The 20,042-nt window shown below is 50.2% G+C and overlaps 2 protein-coding genes across 10 annotated transcripts; one reads left to right on the forward strand and one right to left on the reverse strand.

Moving 5' to 3' along the window:
- Positions 1-2,010: 2,010 nt before the first annotated feature.
- RPS9 (ribosomal protein S9) lies at positions 2,011-8,269 on the forward strand. Of its 2 annotated transcripts, XR_003126939.3 has the most exons (6): positions 2,011-2,132; positions 2,285-2,400; positions 2,514-2,636; positions 6,807-6,993; positions 7,075-7,251; positions 8,013-8,217. XR_003126939.3 is itself a non-coding variant. In XM_025424009.3 (5 exons), exons 2-5 carry the CDS (start codon positions 2,304-2,306, stop codon positions 8,188-8,190), a joined length of 585 nt encoding a protein of 194 aa, XP_025279794.1. In that variant the 5' UTR covers positions 2,013-2,132; positions 2,285-2,303; the 3' UTR covers positions 8,191-8,269. The 2 variants fall into 2 exon arrangements, 1 of the variants encoding a protein (XP_025279794.1); XM_025424009.3 differs by lacking the exon at positions 7,075-7,251 and having other exon boundaries at positions 2,013-2,132; positions 8,013-8,269.
- Positions 8,257-15,875, reverse strand: LOC112645018 (leukocyte immunoglobulin-like receptor subfamily A member 6). 8 transcript variants are annotated; one of them, XR_004813276.2, is made up of 13 exons: positions 14,764-15,809; positions 14,484-14,572; positions 14,232-14,267; positions 13,784-14,068; positions 13,331-13,630; positions 12,826-13,107; positions 12,222-12,521; positions 10,687-10,815; positions 10,288-10,330; positions 10,174-10,211; positions 9,901-9,950; positions 9,180-9,410; positions 8,257-8,416 (listed from the first exon to the last, which is right to left on the reverse strand). XR_004813276.2 is itself a non-coding variant. In XM_035712716.2 (12 exons), exons 2-12 carry the CDS (start codon positions 14,530-14,532, stop codon positions 9,264-9,266), a joined length of 1,659 nt encoding a protein of 552 aa, XP_035568609.1. In that variant the 5' UTR covers positions 14,533-14,572; positions 14,806-15,810; the 3' UTR covers positions 8,257-9,263. The 8 variants fall into 8 exon arrangements, 5 of the variants coding, with proteins under 5 accessions (XP_035568609.1, XP_035568610.1, XP_035568608.1 ...); XM_035712716.2 differs by having other exon boundaries at positions 8,257-9,410; positions 14,806-15,810; XM_035712717.2 differs by having other exon boundaries at positions 8,257-9,410; positions 10,291-10,330; positions 14,764-15,808.
- Positions 15,876-20,042: the final 4,167 nt, after the last annotated feature.

A 20,042-nucleotide genomic window follows, 5' to 3' on the forward strand; every position in this document is an offset into this window, starting at 1 on the left:
ACCGGGAGCCCGACGTGGGATTCGATCCCGGGTCTCCAGGATCGCGCCCTGGGCCAAAGGCAGGCGCTAAACCGCTGCGCCACCCAGGGATCCCAATGCTCATGGCTCTTGATCATGCTGCCTCAAAGAATGAAGAGGTAGACCAGATGAACAGTGGTGGACAACAAAGTAGTTTACTGACCAATAACACAAAGTTCCCAGGGAGGAAGGGGAGCCGAGAGGGTTGCCATTTTGGCGTTCCAATTTAGGGGGTTTTATAAGCTCCTTGGAGGAACTATCTTAAGTATCCTGAGAACATGCCCCTGTGAGTTGGCCGCTAAGTTGTGCCAATCACAGTTTTGATCGTGCATCCATCTACCTATTGTTCGAATGTTGACGGTCTTGTGGGCTGACATCTGAGACGAACTGCCTGAACTTGTGATCATAACCCGTGTTTCATGGTTGTTTTGTTTCAGGATGTCTTGCAAAAGTCACTTCTGCAGAGGCTGCTAGACAGGATGCTATTGCAGTCTTGTCTAAACTGTCAAATAGGATGCTAGTGCAGTTCTATATTCACTGTCCCTGGTCCCTTTTTATTGTGGGGAATCCTGGTCCTGACACCTAAGTGTCTAATTAACTCCTAACAGCAGGATCCTCCAGAAGCTGAAAGATTACCACTGAAAGCTCGGTTGATGATTAGCACTTGTTAGCAATAAAATATTTTTTTATTAAGATGTGTACATTGTGGTTGTTTAGACATACTGCTATTCCACACCTAATAGACCACCATATAATATGAACAGAACTTACAGATGCACTGGGAAACCAAACAATTCATTTTTCTTTTGCAACATCTGCTCTCTTGCAGGCCTAGAACTAAGACCCCAGTGTCCCCAGGGTGTGCCTGTCATCCCAGAGCCCCTGGGAGGGTAAGATGTCCAGAAAGGAGGTCAAGAAATGGTGTAAGTTCCTGCAGGTGATAAATGGCACCAAGGGGGAGGCCAACAGGTAGCAAGAACTTTTTTCTTTTTTTGCTGTTAGAAATCTTGTTAAAACTTACAATTTGTATTGGCTTTCAATTTGCCAACATAACACCCAGTGCTCATCCCGTCAAGTGCCCCCTCAGCGCCCGTCACCCAGTCACCCCATCCCCCTCCCGGCCTCCCCTTCCACTACCCCTTGTTCGTTTCCCAGAGTTAGGAGTCTCTCATGTTCTGTCACCCTCTAATTTTTCCCACTCATTTTCTCTCCTTTCCCTTACAATCCCTTTCACTACTTTTTATATTCCCCATATGAGTGAAACCATATAATGTTTGTCCTTCTCTGAATGACTTATTTCAGTCAGCATAATACCGTCTAGTTCCATCCACCTCGAAGCAAATGGTGGGTATTCGTCGTTTCTAATGGCTGAGGAAAATCCCATTGTATACATTGACCACAGCTTCAACCATAGCAATAAGTTTCAAAACATTTCTCCTGTCCTGGAAACCCAAAGGCAACCGCAGGCTACCCCGGCGGTTCCGGTGAATGAGGCCTGCGCTGCAGGAGGGCGACGCCCCCGGACCGGGAGCCGAAGGCACCAGGCGCGGGCCTTCAGGTGAGGCCCAACTCCTGGGATGAGGACGCCAGGGAGGTCGAACTGCAGTCCTGCCGGGACGCGAGGGTGCGGGGGGCGCGTTCGGGCAGGGCACCCATGTGCCCCCGAGGCCGGGCCTGCGCACCTGCTGCCCGACCAGGTGTGCAGCCGGGGTGCGCCCTGCTGGCTCCGGCCGTGCTTCAGCAGGACGCTCCTCCTCCGACATGAAAGCCGGCCACATCGGGGCTCAGGAACTTTCGGGGCCCCTCCTGGAAGGTCGCCAGGCCCCAGCTCCACCGAGCGGGAGCGACCGCAGCCCCGGGAGCACCGACACCAGCTCCCAACGCAGAGGCTCGCCAGCCGGACGGGTCAACTGCACCCTTCCCGGCGTGCCTGCCTGCGCGCGCTCGTCGCTCTGGCCCAACCTCTCGTCTCGAATGCTTTTTCCCGTCCGCCTACGCCTCTTCTGATTGGTGCAGGTGTGCGGCGTGCGCGCTGACGTCACCAGGCCGCGGCGTTGCTATAAAAGCGTGCTCGGGGGCCGCGTGCTTCTCTTTCTCCGGTCTGGGAGCTCACGGTAAGGAGTAGTGTGTTGTGCCCGCGGGTCAGGGGGTGGGTTGCGAGGTCGGAGACGGTCAGATGAGACTGCAGCGCGGGAGTGTGGGTTCGCTAGGGGGCCGCGTAGGCGCCGTCCACGCCCACACGGGCCCTTCTTGCCCTCCCGCGCAGGCGGACGCGCGGAGCCAACATGCCAGTGGCCCGGAGCTGGGTGTGTCGTAAGACTTATGTGACCCCTCGGAGGCCCTTCGAGAAGTCGCGCCTCGACCAGGAACTGAAACTGATCGGTGAGTAGCCTGGACCCGGCTTCCGCTTCCGGGTGAGGGGTGGGCGAGGCCGCCGCGTGCTGGCTCTGCGCCACCTGCCGGGCCCCCCGCCAGCCAGTGCCCTGTCTCCGCAGGCGAGTACGGGCTCCGGAACAAACGTGAGGTCTGGAGGGTCAAGTTTACCCTGGCCAAGATCCGCAAGGCCGCCCGGGAGCTGCTGACGCTGGACGAAAAGGACCCGCGGCGCCTGTTCGAAGGTGTGTGTGAGCGTGCACGGGCCTGTCTCCGATGAGGTGGAGATAGCAGGTCTGCATTCAGGTGTACCCCTCTCCCTTGGGTGCGTGACGAAGCAGGTTCCTTGCAGGGAGCCTGATGCAGGATTCCATCCCAGGATCATGACCTAAGCCAAAGGCAGACGCTCAGCCAGAGCTACCCAGGCATCCCTAACTGCATTCTTTTAAAGTGCTTCTTCTGAGTCGTTGGATCTGCACGGAAGCCTTACAGTGGTAGAGGGGCAGTCAGGGGCCTCTCACTGTAGTGGGACTGGGGGGCGAACTGTGGTGGGGATGGGCTGTGATTTTTAGAGGAAGCTTAGGGAACTTGGCCTACGGTTGAAATGCTACCTGTGAAAGGTAAAGGACTTTGATAACGTACTGGTTTGGAAGGAGGTAGCTTGTGTTTTATAAGTGCTTATATGGGAGTAAATTACCACACAGGTTGCTTGTTTTGCGCCAACCCCTAAAATTGGCTGCCTCAATGGCTATCCTGATGTTGCTTTGGGCCTGAGCTTAGGGAATCTTGGTTTATGGTGAAAGGCAGGAGGGGCTGGGAATAATGCCTGGTTTTTTCCTGAATTTTCGAAGTTACTAGTTTGATTTCTTTCTCAGTGTATACTTAAAAAGGAAACTTAACTTGAGTTGTCACTGTTAAGTGTGGGTGGTCTTTCATTTTCTATATTGAGGAGGACTTGAAGGCGGTTTAACATTGCAGATTCATTACCCAATTCTGAAAATTCAGGAATTCCCTCCCCTGTGGTTGCTTGCAGGGGACTTTATCCCACAGCTAGTTGAAGGTGGAGGAACTTTGTGAAGATACAGCTAGGTCAGGTCCTTGGTTGGATAAGCATTCATGTGGCGGACTGGGTGGGGTTGAGCAGCAGGTAACCCAGGAGTACTTGTGGTTCCCTGTGGCAGAAGAGGAGTGAGTTACAGGAGGTAGGCAGCACCACAGGTTGTAGGCTTTCAAGTAAATAAGGCATTTAACTCCAAGGGACAAGAAGGAGGAACCCTGGAAGCTCTGCCAGTCTATTGGAGAGTTGTCTCACTCATAGAGCCTGGGGTCCAATCCATCCCACCGAGGCCTATGACTTTGGGCAGAAAACTTCTCTGCTTGCCTGTTCAAGAGACTGACTCGTAAACCAACAGCCAACGTGTGGCGGAGGGTTCATACAGGTGTGGGCTTCATCCTATTCTCACGGCAGCCGTAAAGAAACTGGTATTGCATCCGTTTTTCAGATCAGAAACTGAGGTACTTGAGTTGCCTTGTGTCATGATGACAGGGAAAGACGTATGCGTCTGAGAATTGTCCTCATTGCTTTTACGTTTGTAAAATGTCCTGATTCTTGTTTTGGCCAAACGGAGCCCACGTGATCTTTCAGTGGTTGGACATACTCCTGTTGAAGATGCAAAGTTTATTCAGTGTGCATTGAAAATTATTTTAGTTCTTACATGTAGATAAGGCTGTTCTGGTGTTGATGGAATGCTGGCTTTCCTCAGTGTGTAGGTGGTTTAATAGTAAACAAGAAATAACGTTTGTTTCTGATGATGGTGGTCTTATTTTCCCTAGAAGTCTCTAAAGAGATTATAAAGTTTGAATTCTCATCAAGTTTGTGTTTTCTAGCATAAGAACAAAAAGGCGTAAGTGTCTTACTGGTAGGTAATCCCAATTGCCTATGAGTGTCTTTTTTGTATTAGTATTTGAATGTTACTGGGTTTTTTTTAACTAGGGTATGATGTATAGCAGTGATTTGGTATTTCTATATGCCATGAAATGATTACAATAAATCTAGTTAATTTCTGTCACAGTCTTTAAAAATGTTATTTTAGCAACTTAGCAATATTCAGTATCCTAACTGGAAGTTTATCATTTGAACACCTTGACCCATCCCCCCTGTGCCTCTGGCAACCACCATAATCTATTCTTTATGGACTTGATGTGTATTTTGGTGGTGATGATGGTTTTGTTTAGTCTCTGTATAAGCAAGATCATGGGAATTGATTTAGTCCACTTGGCACAATGTCCTCAGGGTCCATCCACGTTCTAGGTGGTGAGATTTTGTTCTTATTGTGGCTGAGGAATACCCCCACACCTCCACCCCAGTGTGTGCGTCTTACCACCTTTGTTACTTGTTCAACCATCCGTGGGCTCTCACATTGTTTGTGTCGTGGCCCTTGGAAATAATCTGCAAGGGAGCTTCTCTTCCAGTTAGCAATTTCATATCCTTTGGATAAATACCCAGAAGTATGAGATCCGTGGGTGGCTCAGCGGTTTAGTGCCTGCCTTTGGGCCCAGGGCATGATCCTGGAGACTGGGGATCCAGTCCCACATCGGGCTCCCTGCATGGAGCCTGCTTCTCCCTCTGCCTGTGTCTCTGCCTCTCTCTCTCCTCTCTCTCTCTCTCTCTCTCTCACAAATAAAATATTTTTAAAAAAAAAATTTAAATGCCCAGAAGTGGGATTGTTGCGTGTCATCATTCTGTTTTTGTCTTTTGAGGAACCTCCGTACTGTTTTCCATAGTGATTGTGCCACTGCATTCCCACCAACCCTGCACAGGGATTCCCTTTAATCCACATCCTCAACCAGCACTGATGTCTCTTGCATTTAATCCTAGCCTTTCTGACAGGTGTGAGGCAACCTCGTTGTGGTTTTGATTGGAATTTCCCTGATGATCAGTGATGATAAGCACCTGTTGGCCATTGGCCTTCTGGGTCTTTGGGAAAATGTCTATTTGGATGCTCTGCCCTCCCCCCCTCCCATTTTTAATTACGTTTGTGGAGTTTTTTGCTATCGAGTTGTAGGAATAGCTTGTATTTTTGGTGTCAACCCCTTGTCAGATACATGATTTCAAACATTTTCTTTTTCAAGATTGCTTTGGTCTCTTTTATGATTCCATACAAATTTCAGGATTTTTCTGCTTCTGTGGGAAAATACCATTGGAATGCTGGTAGAGATTGCAATGAAGTTATTTATTATTTTGGGTAGTAGTGTGGGTATTTTAACAATATTTTTCCAAACCATGACTATGGAATATTACCATTTTTGGTATACAGGCTTTTCATTTGGTTAAATCTATTTTTAAATCTTTGTTTTTGTAAATGGGAGATATCGTCTTAAGTTCAACGCTTATTACTGCAAAAAAAATGCCATGTTACAATTTGGGGTATTGGGAAAGATAGTGTTTCTCCATTTTGATCCTATCTCTTTTCCATTAAGTGTGCTAAGACTTTCAGTGTCTTCATAAAGTCCTGCAGCTTTCCTTGCGGGCAAGAGGTCACGATGCAGAGAATATTGGAAATGACCAATAATATGGAGCTTGCTTGAATAGAAATAATGGTTACTTCATAACATCCTCTTTAAGGGAAAGCAGGGGGGAAAGGGTTGGGCCTTTACCCCATGACAAGGTGTTGATTTGCTATGAGTCTGTGGTAATCCCAGTGAGTATGAGCTCTGGGCCAGGGTTTGCCCCCAGGGTCCTAAGGGCAGTCCCCCATGGAGCCATCTGGAGCCATGGACACATAGCAGGGCCTCCTGTGCCTGGGGCTGCTGGGTCACTTCTTGCCATGCATTGTTAAAACCACACGATAATTTTTTAGTGGAAAACCACAGGTAAAATAGTAAATCGAGTAACAGATACTCAAACACGTGGCCAGTTTGGGATTTTTCTCAGGCCTAGAAACTAGGTACTGACAGTCTAGTATTATTGCTAAGGAGGGTGGTGTTTAGCCTCAGATCTGACTAGTAGGGCTTTCTTGACTGCAGCGGGTTAGCCCTTGACCATTATGTGTCACTGTGAGTAATGGTTTAGCAACAGCAGCAGAGTTTTACAGGGGTTACTAAGTCCTTTTGCAGGGATTGTGTCATTTCTCTCCTGACAATTCCAGGGAAGGTTCTACTCCTTTTTCAGATGAGAGCAGAGGTGTGTGTGGTCACCTGCCCTCCTTGGTAAGATGGGTATGATCATTATGATTTGCCTTTGGATTGTGTGAGGACTGCAGAGGTTACACAGTGGCTGCTATGTTAAAATCTTTTATCAGAATTGGTTCTTAACTTCTGCTCGTATCACAGCTCCATGATAATGGAGCTCCTCAAGAGGTGGGTTTGAATCCAAGATGTCTAAAGTGATCAGTGCTTCCTTCCCCTCCTATCAGGTAATGCCCTACTGCGGCGACTTGTACGCATCGGGGTGCTGGATGAGGGCAAAATGAAGTTGGATTACATTCTGGGCCTGAAGATCGAGGATTTCTTAGAGAGACGCCTGCAGACCCAGGTCTTTAAGCTGGGCTTGGCCAAGTCCATCCACCATGCCCGTGTGCTGATCCGCCAGCGCCATATCAGGTAACACATCTAGGGGTCTATCTTCTCCATCCTCCTTGGTGGTTGCCCTCACTAAGCTTGCTGTCCTTATCCCCTATGCAGCCCTCGGAGGTGACAAAGGTGTGAACACACCTTGAGGGTACAGATTGACACCTGCAAAGTGCTCATGGGTTGCTGGGGAGAGCCTCATCCCCTGCCCCGTAGCCCAGCGCAAGGGTCACTGCGGCCTAAGCCGTACACCTTGCGAAGGCTTCTACAGGCATGCATGCAGCCAGACAGGTAACCGTTCCTGGTGTGCCTGGTGAACAGAGAAGTCATTGGATCTCTACTGGTTTGGGTGGGTGTGTGGGTTCAGTTGGGCCCACTTGTGGAATCATTCAGGAGCCTGGTGGTTATCGTGTCCTGACACACTGTCCGTGTTGGTGAGTTGACCACAGTCCATGGTCTGATGGTCAAGTGCTGGGGCCTGTGGGAGTCTGGCTGGCTCAAGAAGACAGGGCAGATGGGTCTTTTATCTGGGTGCTCAGTTTGACCTTTGTCAGATTTTGTAGACTGGAGTCTGAGGTGAAGGACAGTAAGGCTGCTCCTTAGATAGATAGTAAAGCCCAGTGTCTGGCACACTTCACTTTGAAAATCAGACCCTGGAATTACTGGCTGCCACTGGCTCCCCTCCTTCCTTTGTGGTCTTGAGTTCCTCCTGAATGCATCCACAATGCAAACCAGAAGCTCCACACGTTTGAGTTCAGTGATATTCTAAAACTTGGGATCCCTGGGTGGCGCAGCGGTTTGGCGCCTGCCTTTGGCCCAGGGCGCGATCCTGAAGACCCGGGATCGAATCCCACATCGGGCTCCCTGCATGGAGCCTGCTTCTCCCTCTGCCTATGTCTCTGCCTCTCTCTCTCTGTGTGACTATCATGAATAAATAAATAAAATCTTTAAAATAAAAATAAAACTCTACAGAACACACAGGTGCTAGAGGGGAAGAACACCAGAGGGGAGAGGCTGACCTCTCATTCCCTCACCTGCCATCCCCCCTCCAGGGTCCGAAAGCAGGTAGTGAACATCCCGTCCTTCATTGTCCGCCTGGACTCCCAGAAGCACATCGACTTCTCCCTCCGTTCTCCGTATGGGGGTGGCCGCCCAGGCCGCGTGAAGAGGAAGAATGCCAAGAAGGGCCAGGGTGGGGCTGGAGCCGGTGATGACGAAGAGGAGGACTGAACCCACCCTTCCATCCCTTTCAGGCCCGTGGATTATCTAGTTTTCTAGGCCAATAATAAAACAGTGTTTTGGAATCGTTTATTGGTTTATTGGTGTGTCTCCCTGTTCTGAACATACAGCTCCCTGTGGTGGGAAAAGATGATGGCTGGGTCCTCCAACCAGGACCCTCCCAGCAGGTGGTCCTTGTTCCTTGTTCCTTGGGGCATGGGTATAATCTGGTACACTCCTGAGCAACACAAACACACCACTTCCTTATTTCAGTGGGGATGCCAGCTGTGCTAGGGGGAAGTTCTCAAGCCACCTATTTGCATGGTGGTGAGCGAGGGAGCAGGGGAAGTGTGGGTGGAGGTTGGTTGTCATGGTCAACCCAGCCCTTCTAGCCTTGGCAAAAAGAAGTCGGGTTCAGGTTGGCAACTGAGCGCTGAACCTTGGGTTACAAGTGGGAATGAAACAGTTTAATTGGGTTTTGCTGGGGAGCATTGGACAGGAAGGACAGGCCAGTTTCAAAGCTTATTTCGGTGTGGGGAAAATGGCTGAGGCACCCTGCTCCATCCCCCCTGCATCTGGAGTTTGTGAACCCAGTGAGTCAGGAAGAAGACTGGCTTCCATTTTCTCTGTCTTGCTGAGAAGTTGGATCAGGCAGAGGAGGAAGGGGCTTGGTCTCAGGAAACACAAAGCCCTTGGCATTGAGCAACCCCTCATGGGCTGTGGCACTGCTGAGCTCTGAGGTCAGTGATGGCCTGGGACGCTGCCAGGCTGCCATGGAGCCTGCAGGAGGTCCCCAGTCCTTCCAGCTTAGTGCTGGGTTCCCCCACGCCACAAGGTTACCATGTGGTAATAAATGATGTTAGCATTTCCTTGGCATCTTACAGAAACTAAGATGAGCTGTGTACTGATGGGAATTCTGGAAGCAATCGACTCTCATAAGACCCCAGGAAGTTCCTGGTGGTCCTTGTCCTGCCTCCAGGCTGGCGGGGGTCGAGTGGTACCTGCTGTGAGCAGCTCCTGTGCCTTCCGGGGTCCCTGTAGGGAGTCTTAAGACCTCTGGAGTGTGGGGTCTGGGTCCTTCTGGGCTAGTAGAAGGCCAGAGCAGCATACACACTGGGCTCCTCTGGGGGCTCCTCTGATTGGGAGGGAGAGGATGCACTTGTTTCCTGTCGGAGGGTCAGATGGTTCAGTTGGATATAGATCACATCTTGCTGGTCCTCAGATATAGCCACCTGGAGCAGGGGGAGAGGAAAGGCACGTGGCTGAGAAGAGGATGTGCTCTCTGGGGGTCTGAGGGCCCTGAGCCCACTCCTGCCCTCCTGCAGTCAGGGTATCTGGGGAGGCAGGGTACAAAGTTGAAATGCCTGTGGTGCAGACATGGGTGGTTGGCCGTGGGAATCTGGAGGAAGGGATTGCAGTAGGCCATCAGTTGGAGGGATGGACAGACCCTGGCACCCCGGCAAGGGGGTTCAGCCCACTGACCAGTGTGAGCTGTGTGAGCCAGCCCATAGGTTGTGGGGACAGCGCACAGGCTGTTCAGTCCTCACCTCCAGTTCTGCCCACTCCACCCAAGTGTCCCAACAGCTGGAGATCAGAGGAGGCCAGGGGGAGTGGGGTCGCAGCACCACAGACCGCGGTGCTTCCAGAAGGGAAGGCCCACTGTGGGGTGGAGCATGCACAGGGAGGCAGGGGGTGCCCTGGTCAGGAGCACAGGGAGCTCACCTGGCTGTCCTGCTGGCTGTCCTCAGGCTGCGTGTCTTTTATGACGGCATCTGGTGAGGACAGAACAAGGTGGCCCCTCTTACTAGGATGCCCTGAGATCTCACATGGCAGGAGCCCAGAGAGGGTCAGTGATGTTACAAAGCCACACAGAATCAGATGCTGAACCACACCAGATCAGATCCATTTCCCGCCAATCCCTGCCTCCACTGACCACCCCCCACATCTCTGGGCCCCCCTACCCCCAGCCCCGGGCAGCTCCACACTTCCCCTTACACAAGTTCTCCTCCTGGGTGGTGGCAGCAGGACTGGAGCTGGGGAGGAGAGAGGGTGTTAGGGGCGGTGAGTGGGCCACTAGCCAGCGGAAGCGGGGTCTGGGACAGGTCTTACCTCCTGGGCAGGCCTCTGTCCTCAGGCACTGCTGCTGCCGCTGCTGCAGAAAGTGGGAAATCAGCCTCAGGCCCCCCCATCCCAGAACCCCCCTGGGGCCACCTTAAGCTGAGGCTCTACATATTCCCTGCCCATCACCAAGTAGAATTCAAGAGGAAAGGGTTCTAAATAAACAAAGCTTGTATGTGTGTTCAAACATTTCATAAGCTTGAAAAGGCAAAAGAAATATTCACAAGTATATTCACATGGACCCCTCTTTCTGGGTTTCTCATTGGGAGATCCTGGAGTCCTACGCTGGCCTTCCCACCTCTCTGGGTTCCCTCTGGCCACTGCCCTGAGCTCACCCTCGGTCAGCCCATGGGGCACCACTATCCCTGGGGCCCTTCAGCTCCTTCTTACCCGGCTTCCTGCCTTTGCCTCGATGCCTCTGTCGGACCAGGAAGAGGACGAGGAGGCAGAGCAGCAGGACGAAGGCCACTAAGGCCCCAACAAGGATGTACAGGTACTGGTCTGAGGCTTGAGCAGGAGCTACAGCATGAATGAGTCAGTGATGCCATTTAACTGAGCGTCTACTGTGTGCCAGTCACATGCTGGGCTCTCTACACTCCCCTCTGACTCTGACAACCATCATGCAATGCAGCAGGGGATTGCTGTTCCTCCCATCTGCTCCACAGAAACAGGCACAGAGAGGTCAATCACATGTTTCAGGTTGCACAGCGTGGAGGTGGCAGGGCTGGGATTGGAACCAGGGATGAGGGTTCCCTTGTGGGATTTTGGGGTTCTTCATGCTGTCCCCTTACCCTCTGGGCAGAACACTGAAGTGGAGACCTGCCCACCAAACCCAAGCCCAGGCCTGTCTCCTGCACTGCACAGCCTGACACCCCCAGAGGAACCTGTGGGGACCTGGAGTGTGTGCACCTGTGGGGGGCTGATGGCTTTCACCAAAATCTCACAGCAGCCCTGAGGGAGGTGGTGAGAGCCCTGTTGTGCAGATTGTGAGCCTGGGCCTGGGCCTGGGAGAGGGACGTGACTTGTCCAGGATCCTGCAGCTGGGAAGTAGCAGAGCTGAGGGCTGAACCTGGGGGTGTGACTTCCAAGCCTTGTTCTTGCCCAGACTCCACAGCCACTCTCAGGCTGAGCCCCCCTTGCCATCTGTGAAGGAGAAGTCAGACTCCCCCTGTGTGTGTGCCCGCTCACCCACCCCGCCCCTGGTCCCACACAGTGATGAAACCACCTTCTTGCACTTTGCAGTCACGTTTGCTATCAGAGGGATTGTCCCAGTGACAAGCAACTTCTCTGGGGTGTAATCTCAGGAAGTGACTGAGGCAAGCCAAGGCTGAGCTCCTCCCACCCACCACCTCCTGACAGCGACCTGGCTTACCCCGTGTGGGAAGAGGGGTGCATCCTCAGAGCCTCCTGGGGACCTGGACAGGGTGGGAGGAGCAGGGCTTCTCCCCAATTGGGCCCCATCCTCTCTCTCTGCCCTCACTCCACCTGCCATCTGGCCCAGGCTAAGAGACCCCAGAGCCCTGTGGTCACGCCAGACACAAGCCATGCCAGAGAGGGTGACCTTGGTCCCTCCAGGGGTCCAGCCTCTGCTGGTCACACACTCTGGTGTTGGTGTCTCCGGAGGAGCGGCTCCTAGGACTGGAGACTGGAGGAGAATGAGCGGGAAGGGCCTCTGGCCTTCTTCCCTTCTGTCAGCCCTGAGTCCTCTCCAGTCTACATCACTCCCCTGTCACTACAGGGCCTCAGGGGAAGGGGAGAAGTCAGGGATGGTGTTGTCCTAACTATCCCCCTGAGAGCTGAGGTCCCCTCTGGATGATCTCCTAATTCTGTGACCCCTCACTCCCATCCCAGGCTAGCACTGCCCTATGGGCAGGTCCCCGAGCTGACCATGAGGACACAGAGGGAGAGGGTCAGGGCCCCCTCACCTGAGACCAAGAGCTCCAGGGAGTCACTGGGACTTGACAACAGGTAGGGGGAGGAGTTGTGTGAGCTGTAGCACCTGTAGGTCCCCTGGTGGTCTGAGGTCACAGGATTCAGGGTGAAGTTGACCTCATACGGTATAGCTGTATCCTGCAGATGAAGGTGCTGGGGAGGAGCAAGGGACCCCTCCTTGGACAGGTGGAAGGTATTGAACCAGATCTCAGAGCGACACTGCAGGGTCACATTCTCTCCCCAGGATACTGAAGGCCCAGGCTGGGCTGAGAGGGATGGTTTTGGGTATATTCCTGGGGAAAAGGAAGGTCGTGATGTGTAGAGGCCTGCCTCTCCACATACGCCCTTGACCCAGCTGGGGGACCACCTTCGTCTCTCCAGAGACTCTGTGTGGGACCCCCTCTCAGCTCCTCTTGTCTCTCTGAGTGGATGTCCTTCATCCCCATGACCCTCACCGGCCATTTTTCAGCCCCTGTCCCTAGAACATGGCCCCATCTCAGCCTGTGCTCCTGACCCTCTCCCCGGACCCCATCACCCAGGGGTGACAGTGGCCCCTGAGTCTTCAGCAGACAGGACATGGGGCAGGGGGCTCCTCACCTGTGATCAGGATGTCCAGAGGGGCACTGGGTGCTGACCACGTGGAGGAGAGGTTGTGTCCACTGTAGCACCTGTACCGGCCCCCGTGGGTGCGGCTCACAGGGTCCAGGGGGAAGTCGGGGCTGGGTTGACCATCCAAATGCTGGGCAGGTCTGAGCTCCTCATCCTTGGTCAGAGCGAATCTATCAAAGCCAGCTTCTGAGCGACACTGCAGGGTCAGGTTGTCTCCAGAATGAACCAGTGAGCCCGGCTGGGCCATGAGTGAAGGCTCCCTGTAGGCACCTGCATGGAAGGGCACAGTGGCACTGAGGGGACCCAGACCCACATTGGGCCCAAGGCTACATGAAGCTACCGTGGGTCCTCCCAAAGCCTCCAACCTGTAGTTCTGGCCCTAGGAGGCCAGTGTCACCCACCCTGCATCACTCCCAGGGCTCTATTGGGCATATGGCTTAGGTCAGTCATATGGGCCCAGGAGAAAGATGGGGTGCAGCAGGGACTGCCTCACCTGTGACCTGAAGGTGCAGGGGGTCACTGGGGTGTGACCATGAATACGGGTACGACTGTTGAGAAATGTAGCATCTGTAGGTGCCCCCATGGGAGGTGTTCACAGGGCCCACAGGGAAGAGTGCCCGGTACCTCTCACGAAGGATCGTCAAATCCAGGTGTTGGGGCACATCAGCTCCCTGCTCCTTCAGCAGATGGAATGAGTACCATGGGTAACGTGAACTACAGGAGAGGGACATGTTCACTCCTGAGGCCACCACAGGGCCTGGGTTAGCTGAGAGGGTGGGTGCCCCAAATACTCCTGAGAGAGAAGGAGGGAGCTATGTTACAGCGGGCAGTCAACCCATGTACTCCATGTACTCTGTGCTGTGAGCAAGGGGTCCCCTGAGACCACATTCCATTCTCTTCAGCCTGGAGGAGGGGCCCCAGAGGTCGGGTCAGCACCTGCCCTTACCTGTCACCACCAGGGTCAGGAGGTCACTCCGCTGTGACCAGCTCTTCCTGCTCTGATATGCACACTGGTATCGCCCTGCCTCATGTGTGCTCATGGATTCAATGGAGTAACTGGCTTTGGTTTTGGAATCCTGGGAGATCTCCATGTAAAAATGCCCAGAGACCCTCTCTTTAAACAGATAGTAAGCATCAGCCTGCAGAGACGTCTGACACCAGAGGGTCACAGAGCTCCCCTTGGTGGCCATGAGGCCTGGGTCAGCCCAGATAGAGGGCTTGGGGAGGGTCCCTGGAAAGGAATCAGATGCATAGTTGCAAAGGTGCCTTTCATGCCTTATTTTCCCCCCTGCCACCCCAAGGCCCCTCCCACACTGGTCATCATCATTCTTGACCCTCTGCCCCCAGCTGTCCTGGGGTTATGGGCAGAAGCAGGATATCTGGGGAGGACTCACCTGCCTGCGCCTGGTCCCATGGTCCCCAACACAGCCCTGGAAGAGAGTGCCTGTAATGGGTCCTTCCACCCACACGTAGTTGCTCCAGGCCTGGGTGGGCCCCTGGGCACTGGGGTCACTTTGGGGCTCAGTACACTTCTCCTCCAGAAGTTCTGCCCCCTCCGATCCTCCCCAACCTGGGGTCTCCCAGGGACCAGGACTTGGGAGTAGGGAGAAGACAACCCCATCCCTTCTGTTTTCCAAAGATCTTACCGAGGTAGAGAAGGACAGTGAGGTTCAGGGTGCTGGTGCTGCTTCCCATGGTCCCCAGAGGTGCAGACAGCTTATAAAGTCCTCAGAGCCTACAAGATGGACAGATACTCAGGGGGTGACAGGGCCTAGGCCCTGTGTTCCCCATCACGGGTCTCTCATGAGCAGCCTCACAGCCCTGCCTAGGGCCTTGCTTTGCTCTCCCTGAAGGGTGGCCCCACAGCAGAAATCCCTGGGACCTTGCAGACCAGATGTGAGTCTCCCCAGACCCCATTCCCTCTACCTTTTCCTCACAGATCCCATGTCCAGAGAGTGGCCATCGTACCAGGTCTCCAGACTGGGGAGGTAGGGCAGGGCCTGGGAGCCAGTCCAATGTCAGTTCCAGTTCTGCCCCTGCCTGTCACAGAGGCTGTGTGACCCGGGCTGAGACACTTCCCTTTCCTGAGTTTCTGTAAATGCAAATTTTTTCCTTCCTTCTACGAGGCTGGCAATCAAGCATGTTTAGTGAGAAGTCATCACATCCAGTCATGGTCCCCAGCACTGGAGATTCATTGTTGAGGTGACACACTCCTTCCCTGGACTCATGTGCTGTGATTAGTGACCAACAGACAATACAAATATTTAGGGGAGAAAACAATTCTACTATGGTCTAATAAGAGTCTTCCAAGTTGGAAGAAAAAAGAAAACAGGGAACCATGAGATTCGGTAACATGTAGATGTCATACAACCTGGGTCCTGGTCATGAGAGGTCCTTCTAGGGGATGGAATGATGGAAAGCACAAGCCAGGGGTATGCAGAGATGAGAGTAGGGGACATCCTCAACCAGAAAGATCTTGAGCTGTTCTCAGAACCGAGAGTGATCAGGAGGCCAGGACCTTGTCACGCAGGATTTTGAGCCCCAAGTAAGCATTTGGGATTTCTACTTTAAGGCAATGGGAAGATTTTAACCAGCAGAGAGTCAAACAAATTTCTGTCTGGAAAAGACTAACACTGTAAGAAATACTGACAATTAGTAGTAAAATTCCAGCATTCATGTGGTCTCTGGGTTGTGCTGATCAGTATTTAAGCCTCACATGAACCTATCATACAAAACACATGTACAGTTGAGCAGAACGAGCCAGGATGGCTTCTCCATCTGGCAGGTTGGGGAGGAGTTGGCCAGGTTCAGATTGGCTAAGGAGACAGCCCGAGAAAAGGCATGGAATTGTTGAGTAGCTCAGTGTGTGTTGCTTGGGAAGGTATTTGGGTGAGAGGGGAGTTGTGTTTGCTGGGGCTAGTGGGTTTAGCTCTGGCCTGATGGTCACAGCCTTAAAGATGAGATAGTGCAACTTATATCTTTCTGAAGGAGAGTGTGGGAGGGTTTTGAGCATCCCACAGGATGAGCCCAGCCTGGTGATTAGTAGGGTCTTCTAATCTAGAGGTGGTGAGAGGAATGCAATGGGGAGAGGGGGGCCTGCTTGGAGGAGCAGTGGGGAGGCTGACCTGCTGACGCACACAGACTTCTTGAGTCTTGCGATGGGTTGGACATTTTTAAGAAGGTCTCAAGAGGCATGGTGGTGTGTATCCAGAGACTCTCTGTCTGGTGCCTGGAGGAGCCAGTGGGGCCATCCCAGGAGGATGATCCAGGAAAAGGCAGGGACTGGGAGGTGATTTGAAGACAGATCATCATTTCTCAGAAGGAAGCATGACCCTTCCTCCTACCCTGGGATTGTGGATTTTCTTTGTACCCCACACTTCCCTTCACTGACTTCCTTATTTCTGTAAGTCAGCACCATCTTTCTCTTCATCACTCCTAAACCTGAGTCATTTCTGCCTCCTCAGGGCTCTATCTTCCCCTGGGCAGGGCTCTCCATCCCATACTGGGAATTACTTCTCCAGGCACAGGGTAAGAGCACGAGTTAGAGGTAATTCAGAGGTTTAATTAAAGTTAGAGCTAAAATACTACTGTCAATCTTTAGCAGATACTTACCCTTTCTGAGTCTTCTGTTCTTCATAGTGACGAAATAGTGGCCTCTCCTCTCAGGATTGCTGTGGTGCCTGAGACATGGAGGGGCTCCAGCCGGGGTAGTTTCATGTGTAACTTGTAGGCATTGAGATGACTGCAGTGTCAGAGTTAATATCATGGGGCAGATTGAAGGCCATAGCCAACATTCACTGCAAACACATATAAATGCCAGATAAAGGTTTGTAAGATATGTGGCCACAGTCAAACTAGAATAACTAAAGCCCCCAAAATGTAGAGTGAATCCCTAGACATAACTAGAAACCAATGCTGAATAGGCTTGGTGATGGGTCCCACGGATGGGACCTAGGACCTGGTTTGCTGTGTACCTACGGAGACAGGTGGCAAAGCCCCATAGGAAACAGAATTCCTGGTATGAAGCCGGGAGCTCTGACTCTGCTGCCTGTCTAAATGGGGGCTGCAGTATCTCCACTCAGTGATCTGAGGTCATGCTCAGAATTCAGCTCCTTTCTCCAGGTATGAGCAAAAAATATCCAGTACAATATGGGCAGGTATCACTGTAGTATGGAGCTCAGTTTTAAATAATCCATGCATTGCTAGAATCCTGTGTTTGGAACACCTGCAAATCATAAATCTGAAGCAGTTGCAAGGTGACCACTTGTTTAGAACTTCATAGTGCAGGAAAATGGGATAATGACTTCTGTGAAGGGTTAGCTCAGTGGCAAAATGACCAGGTATATATGATCAACTATGCCATGAAAAATAGAGTACAGATCCAGTCAGTGTGGGAATTCCCAATGAAGGCAAGGGAGATAAATTGAAAATTGGGAAGAGACTTAAAAATAAGCATGCTTTAAATCCTCAAGCAGGGGATCCCTGGGTGGCGCAGTGGTTTGGCGCCTGCCTTTGGCCCAGGGCGCGATCCTGGAGACCTGGGATCGAATCCCACGTCAGGCTCCCGGTGCATGGAGCCTGCTTCTCCCTCTGCCTGTGTCTCTGCCTCTCTCTCTCTCTCTCTGTGACTATCATAAATAAATAAAATTTAAAAAAAAATAATAAAAATAAATCCTCAAGCAGTTAAAGGAAGTTGTGACATTCATGATACAAGAAGGATTTAGTGGGAAAAAAGATGCTAAGAAATGTCATAAATAAAAACTCATTAGTTGAATAGGATTCCAAAGATCTATTCCATAATAGATATTAGATAGCTGATCATAAAATTGGAATTGAAAAATGGATTTTTAAAATGAAATTCAGGAATTATCCCAGAATGGAACTGAATATCATAAAAATAGAAACCAAAAGGATATAATCTGACACATGGAAAATAGAATAACTAGGTCCTAAGACACATTTGTCCTTCATTTTAGTGGAGGAAATGAGAGAATAATAAAGTGGCAGTAATCAGATATTGTTGTTAAGGGTTATTTTGGAAATGAAACCAGAGAAATGGTCAGCATGGGCTGTGACAGCCAAACTTACTGGGAACTGCATCCTCGAAAGCAGGTCAAAATGTCAGTACCTAGCCAGACTGATAACCTGCTCAAAGAAACAAAAATCCACATTCCCCAGAAGATTTTATCAGAACCCAGTGCCTTCTAACGTAATTAATTTTCAAAGAAACAGGAAAGTCTCAGTAATGATACTCAAAGGAAAAATAACAGACACCAACTCTGAGTTAACCAACAATTTAAAGCCAATTTTTAAAAGATTGATTGATTTATCTATTGGAGAGAGAGCGGGGTGAGGGTCAGAGGGAGAGAGAGAGAGAGAGAATCTCCAGCAGACTCCCCACTGAGCGCAGAGCCTGATGAGGGGTCTATCTCATGACCGTGAGATCATGACCTGAGCCAAAATCAAGAGTCAAATGCTGAACCAACCAAGCCACCAGGTGGCCCTAAAGCCATTTTTATAATCGAGCTTCATAAAATAAGTGCAAACACTATCGAAATAAATGGAAAAAATAGAATTCTCTCAGCAAAGAAATAAGAGGGAGAAAAAAAAGAAAATTTTAGAACTGAAAAATTCAGTAACTGAAATAAATTCCTTGTGTCTAATGACAGAATGAAGATGACAAAGGCAATCAACGAACTTGAAAACAGAACAAGGGAAATACAATCTGAACAGTAGAGAAAAAAAAGATTTCAAAAAATGAACACAGATTCAGGGATTTGTGAGATAACTTATATAATTGATCTGCCAGCAAAAGGAAAATGATATCAATAAAGAAAAAAGTTTGAAGAAATAAATAACTGTCCATTTCACAGATTTGTTGAAAGTCATACATTTACATGTCCAAGATGCTCAGCAAATGCAAAATAGGATAAGCTTTCAAAAGCCACCCACACACATAAACTAGTCAAAACCAAAAAAAAAAAAAAAAGAAAGTAGAGAAAATGCCACATTACATAAAGATGGAAAATGATTTGAGTGATAACAGATTTAATGTCAGAAATCATCAACTTTAAAGTTCTGAGAACCAACCTAGAATTCTTCTGGATATATTGTTCAGGAATGGAAGCAAAATAAAATCATTCTTAGAGGAAGAAGCACAGGGAGAATGTGTTGCCAGCAGCTCTGCTGTACAAGAGATGATAAGGTAAGTCTTCAGGCAGAAAGGAATTAATTCTGGAGGGAAACTGGGAAGAAAAAAGGTAAATATCTAGATAAATGTAATAGTATACTTCTGTCCTCTTACATTCATTAACATGTATGACTATTGAAAGCAAAACCAATAAGCTCTGGTGGGGTTTGAATGTATGTAGAGGTAACACATAGGACATCGGCAACATAAGGGGGTGAGGTTGAAGGCCCTATACACTTGTAAGGCTTCTATTTCTTCTGAAAGCGGTGAAATATTAACTCTATGTAGACTCTGAAATTAGGTATGTATAATACCTACAGTGGCCACTTTAAAAACAATATACAAAGAGTTATAGTTAAAACACCAATAGATAAGGGCACCTGGGAAACTCAGTCAGTTAAGCCTCCAGCTCTTGATTTTGGCCCAGGTCATGATCTCAGGGTCATGAGATCGAGCCCTGTGTTGGGCTCTGCACTGTGCATGGAGCCTGCTTCAGATGCTCTCTCTCCTTCTCCCTCTGCCCCTCCCTCCACCCTCCCCCTCCAAAAGAAGTTAAAATGGAATACTTAGAAATATTCTAGAAATCCAAAAGACGGCAGGAGAGGGAAAAGTGAAAAACAAACGATAAGTAAGAGGGAGACAAACAGAAAGTAAACAATAAGATGGTAAATGTAAAATCAATCTTATATCAGTAATTACACAATGTAAATAGGGAAAGCACAATTAAATGGCAGAGATTATAGGACTGGATTACTACCACCAAGACCCAACTCTGTGCAGTCTACAGGAGGTAAAGGTACTTAGTGTTATATGTTGGCAAATTGAATTTACATTTTAAAAATGTAAAAAAAAATAAATCTCATATAAAATTTAAAAAGAATATATTTTGCAAACATCAATCAAAAGGAAGCTTAAGTGGCTGTGTTAATTTCCTATGGTTGGTGTAACAAATTACCATAAACTTGGTGACTCAACAACAAAGATGTATTGTCTTACAGTTCTTGAGGTCACAAGT

This window comes from Canis lupus, chromosome 1 (assembly GCF_003254725.2).
Source record: "Canis lupus dingo isolate Sandy chromosome 1, ASM325472v2, whole genome shotgun sequence".
Lineage (NCBI taxonomy): Eukaryota > Metazoa > Chordata > Mammalia > Carnivora > Canidae > Canis > Canis lupus.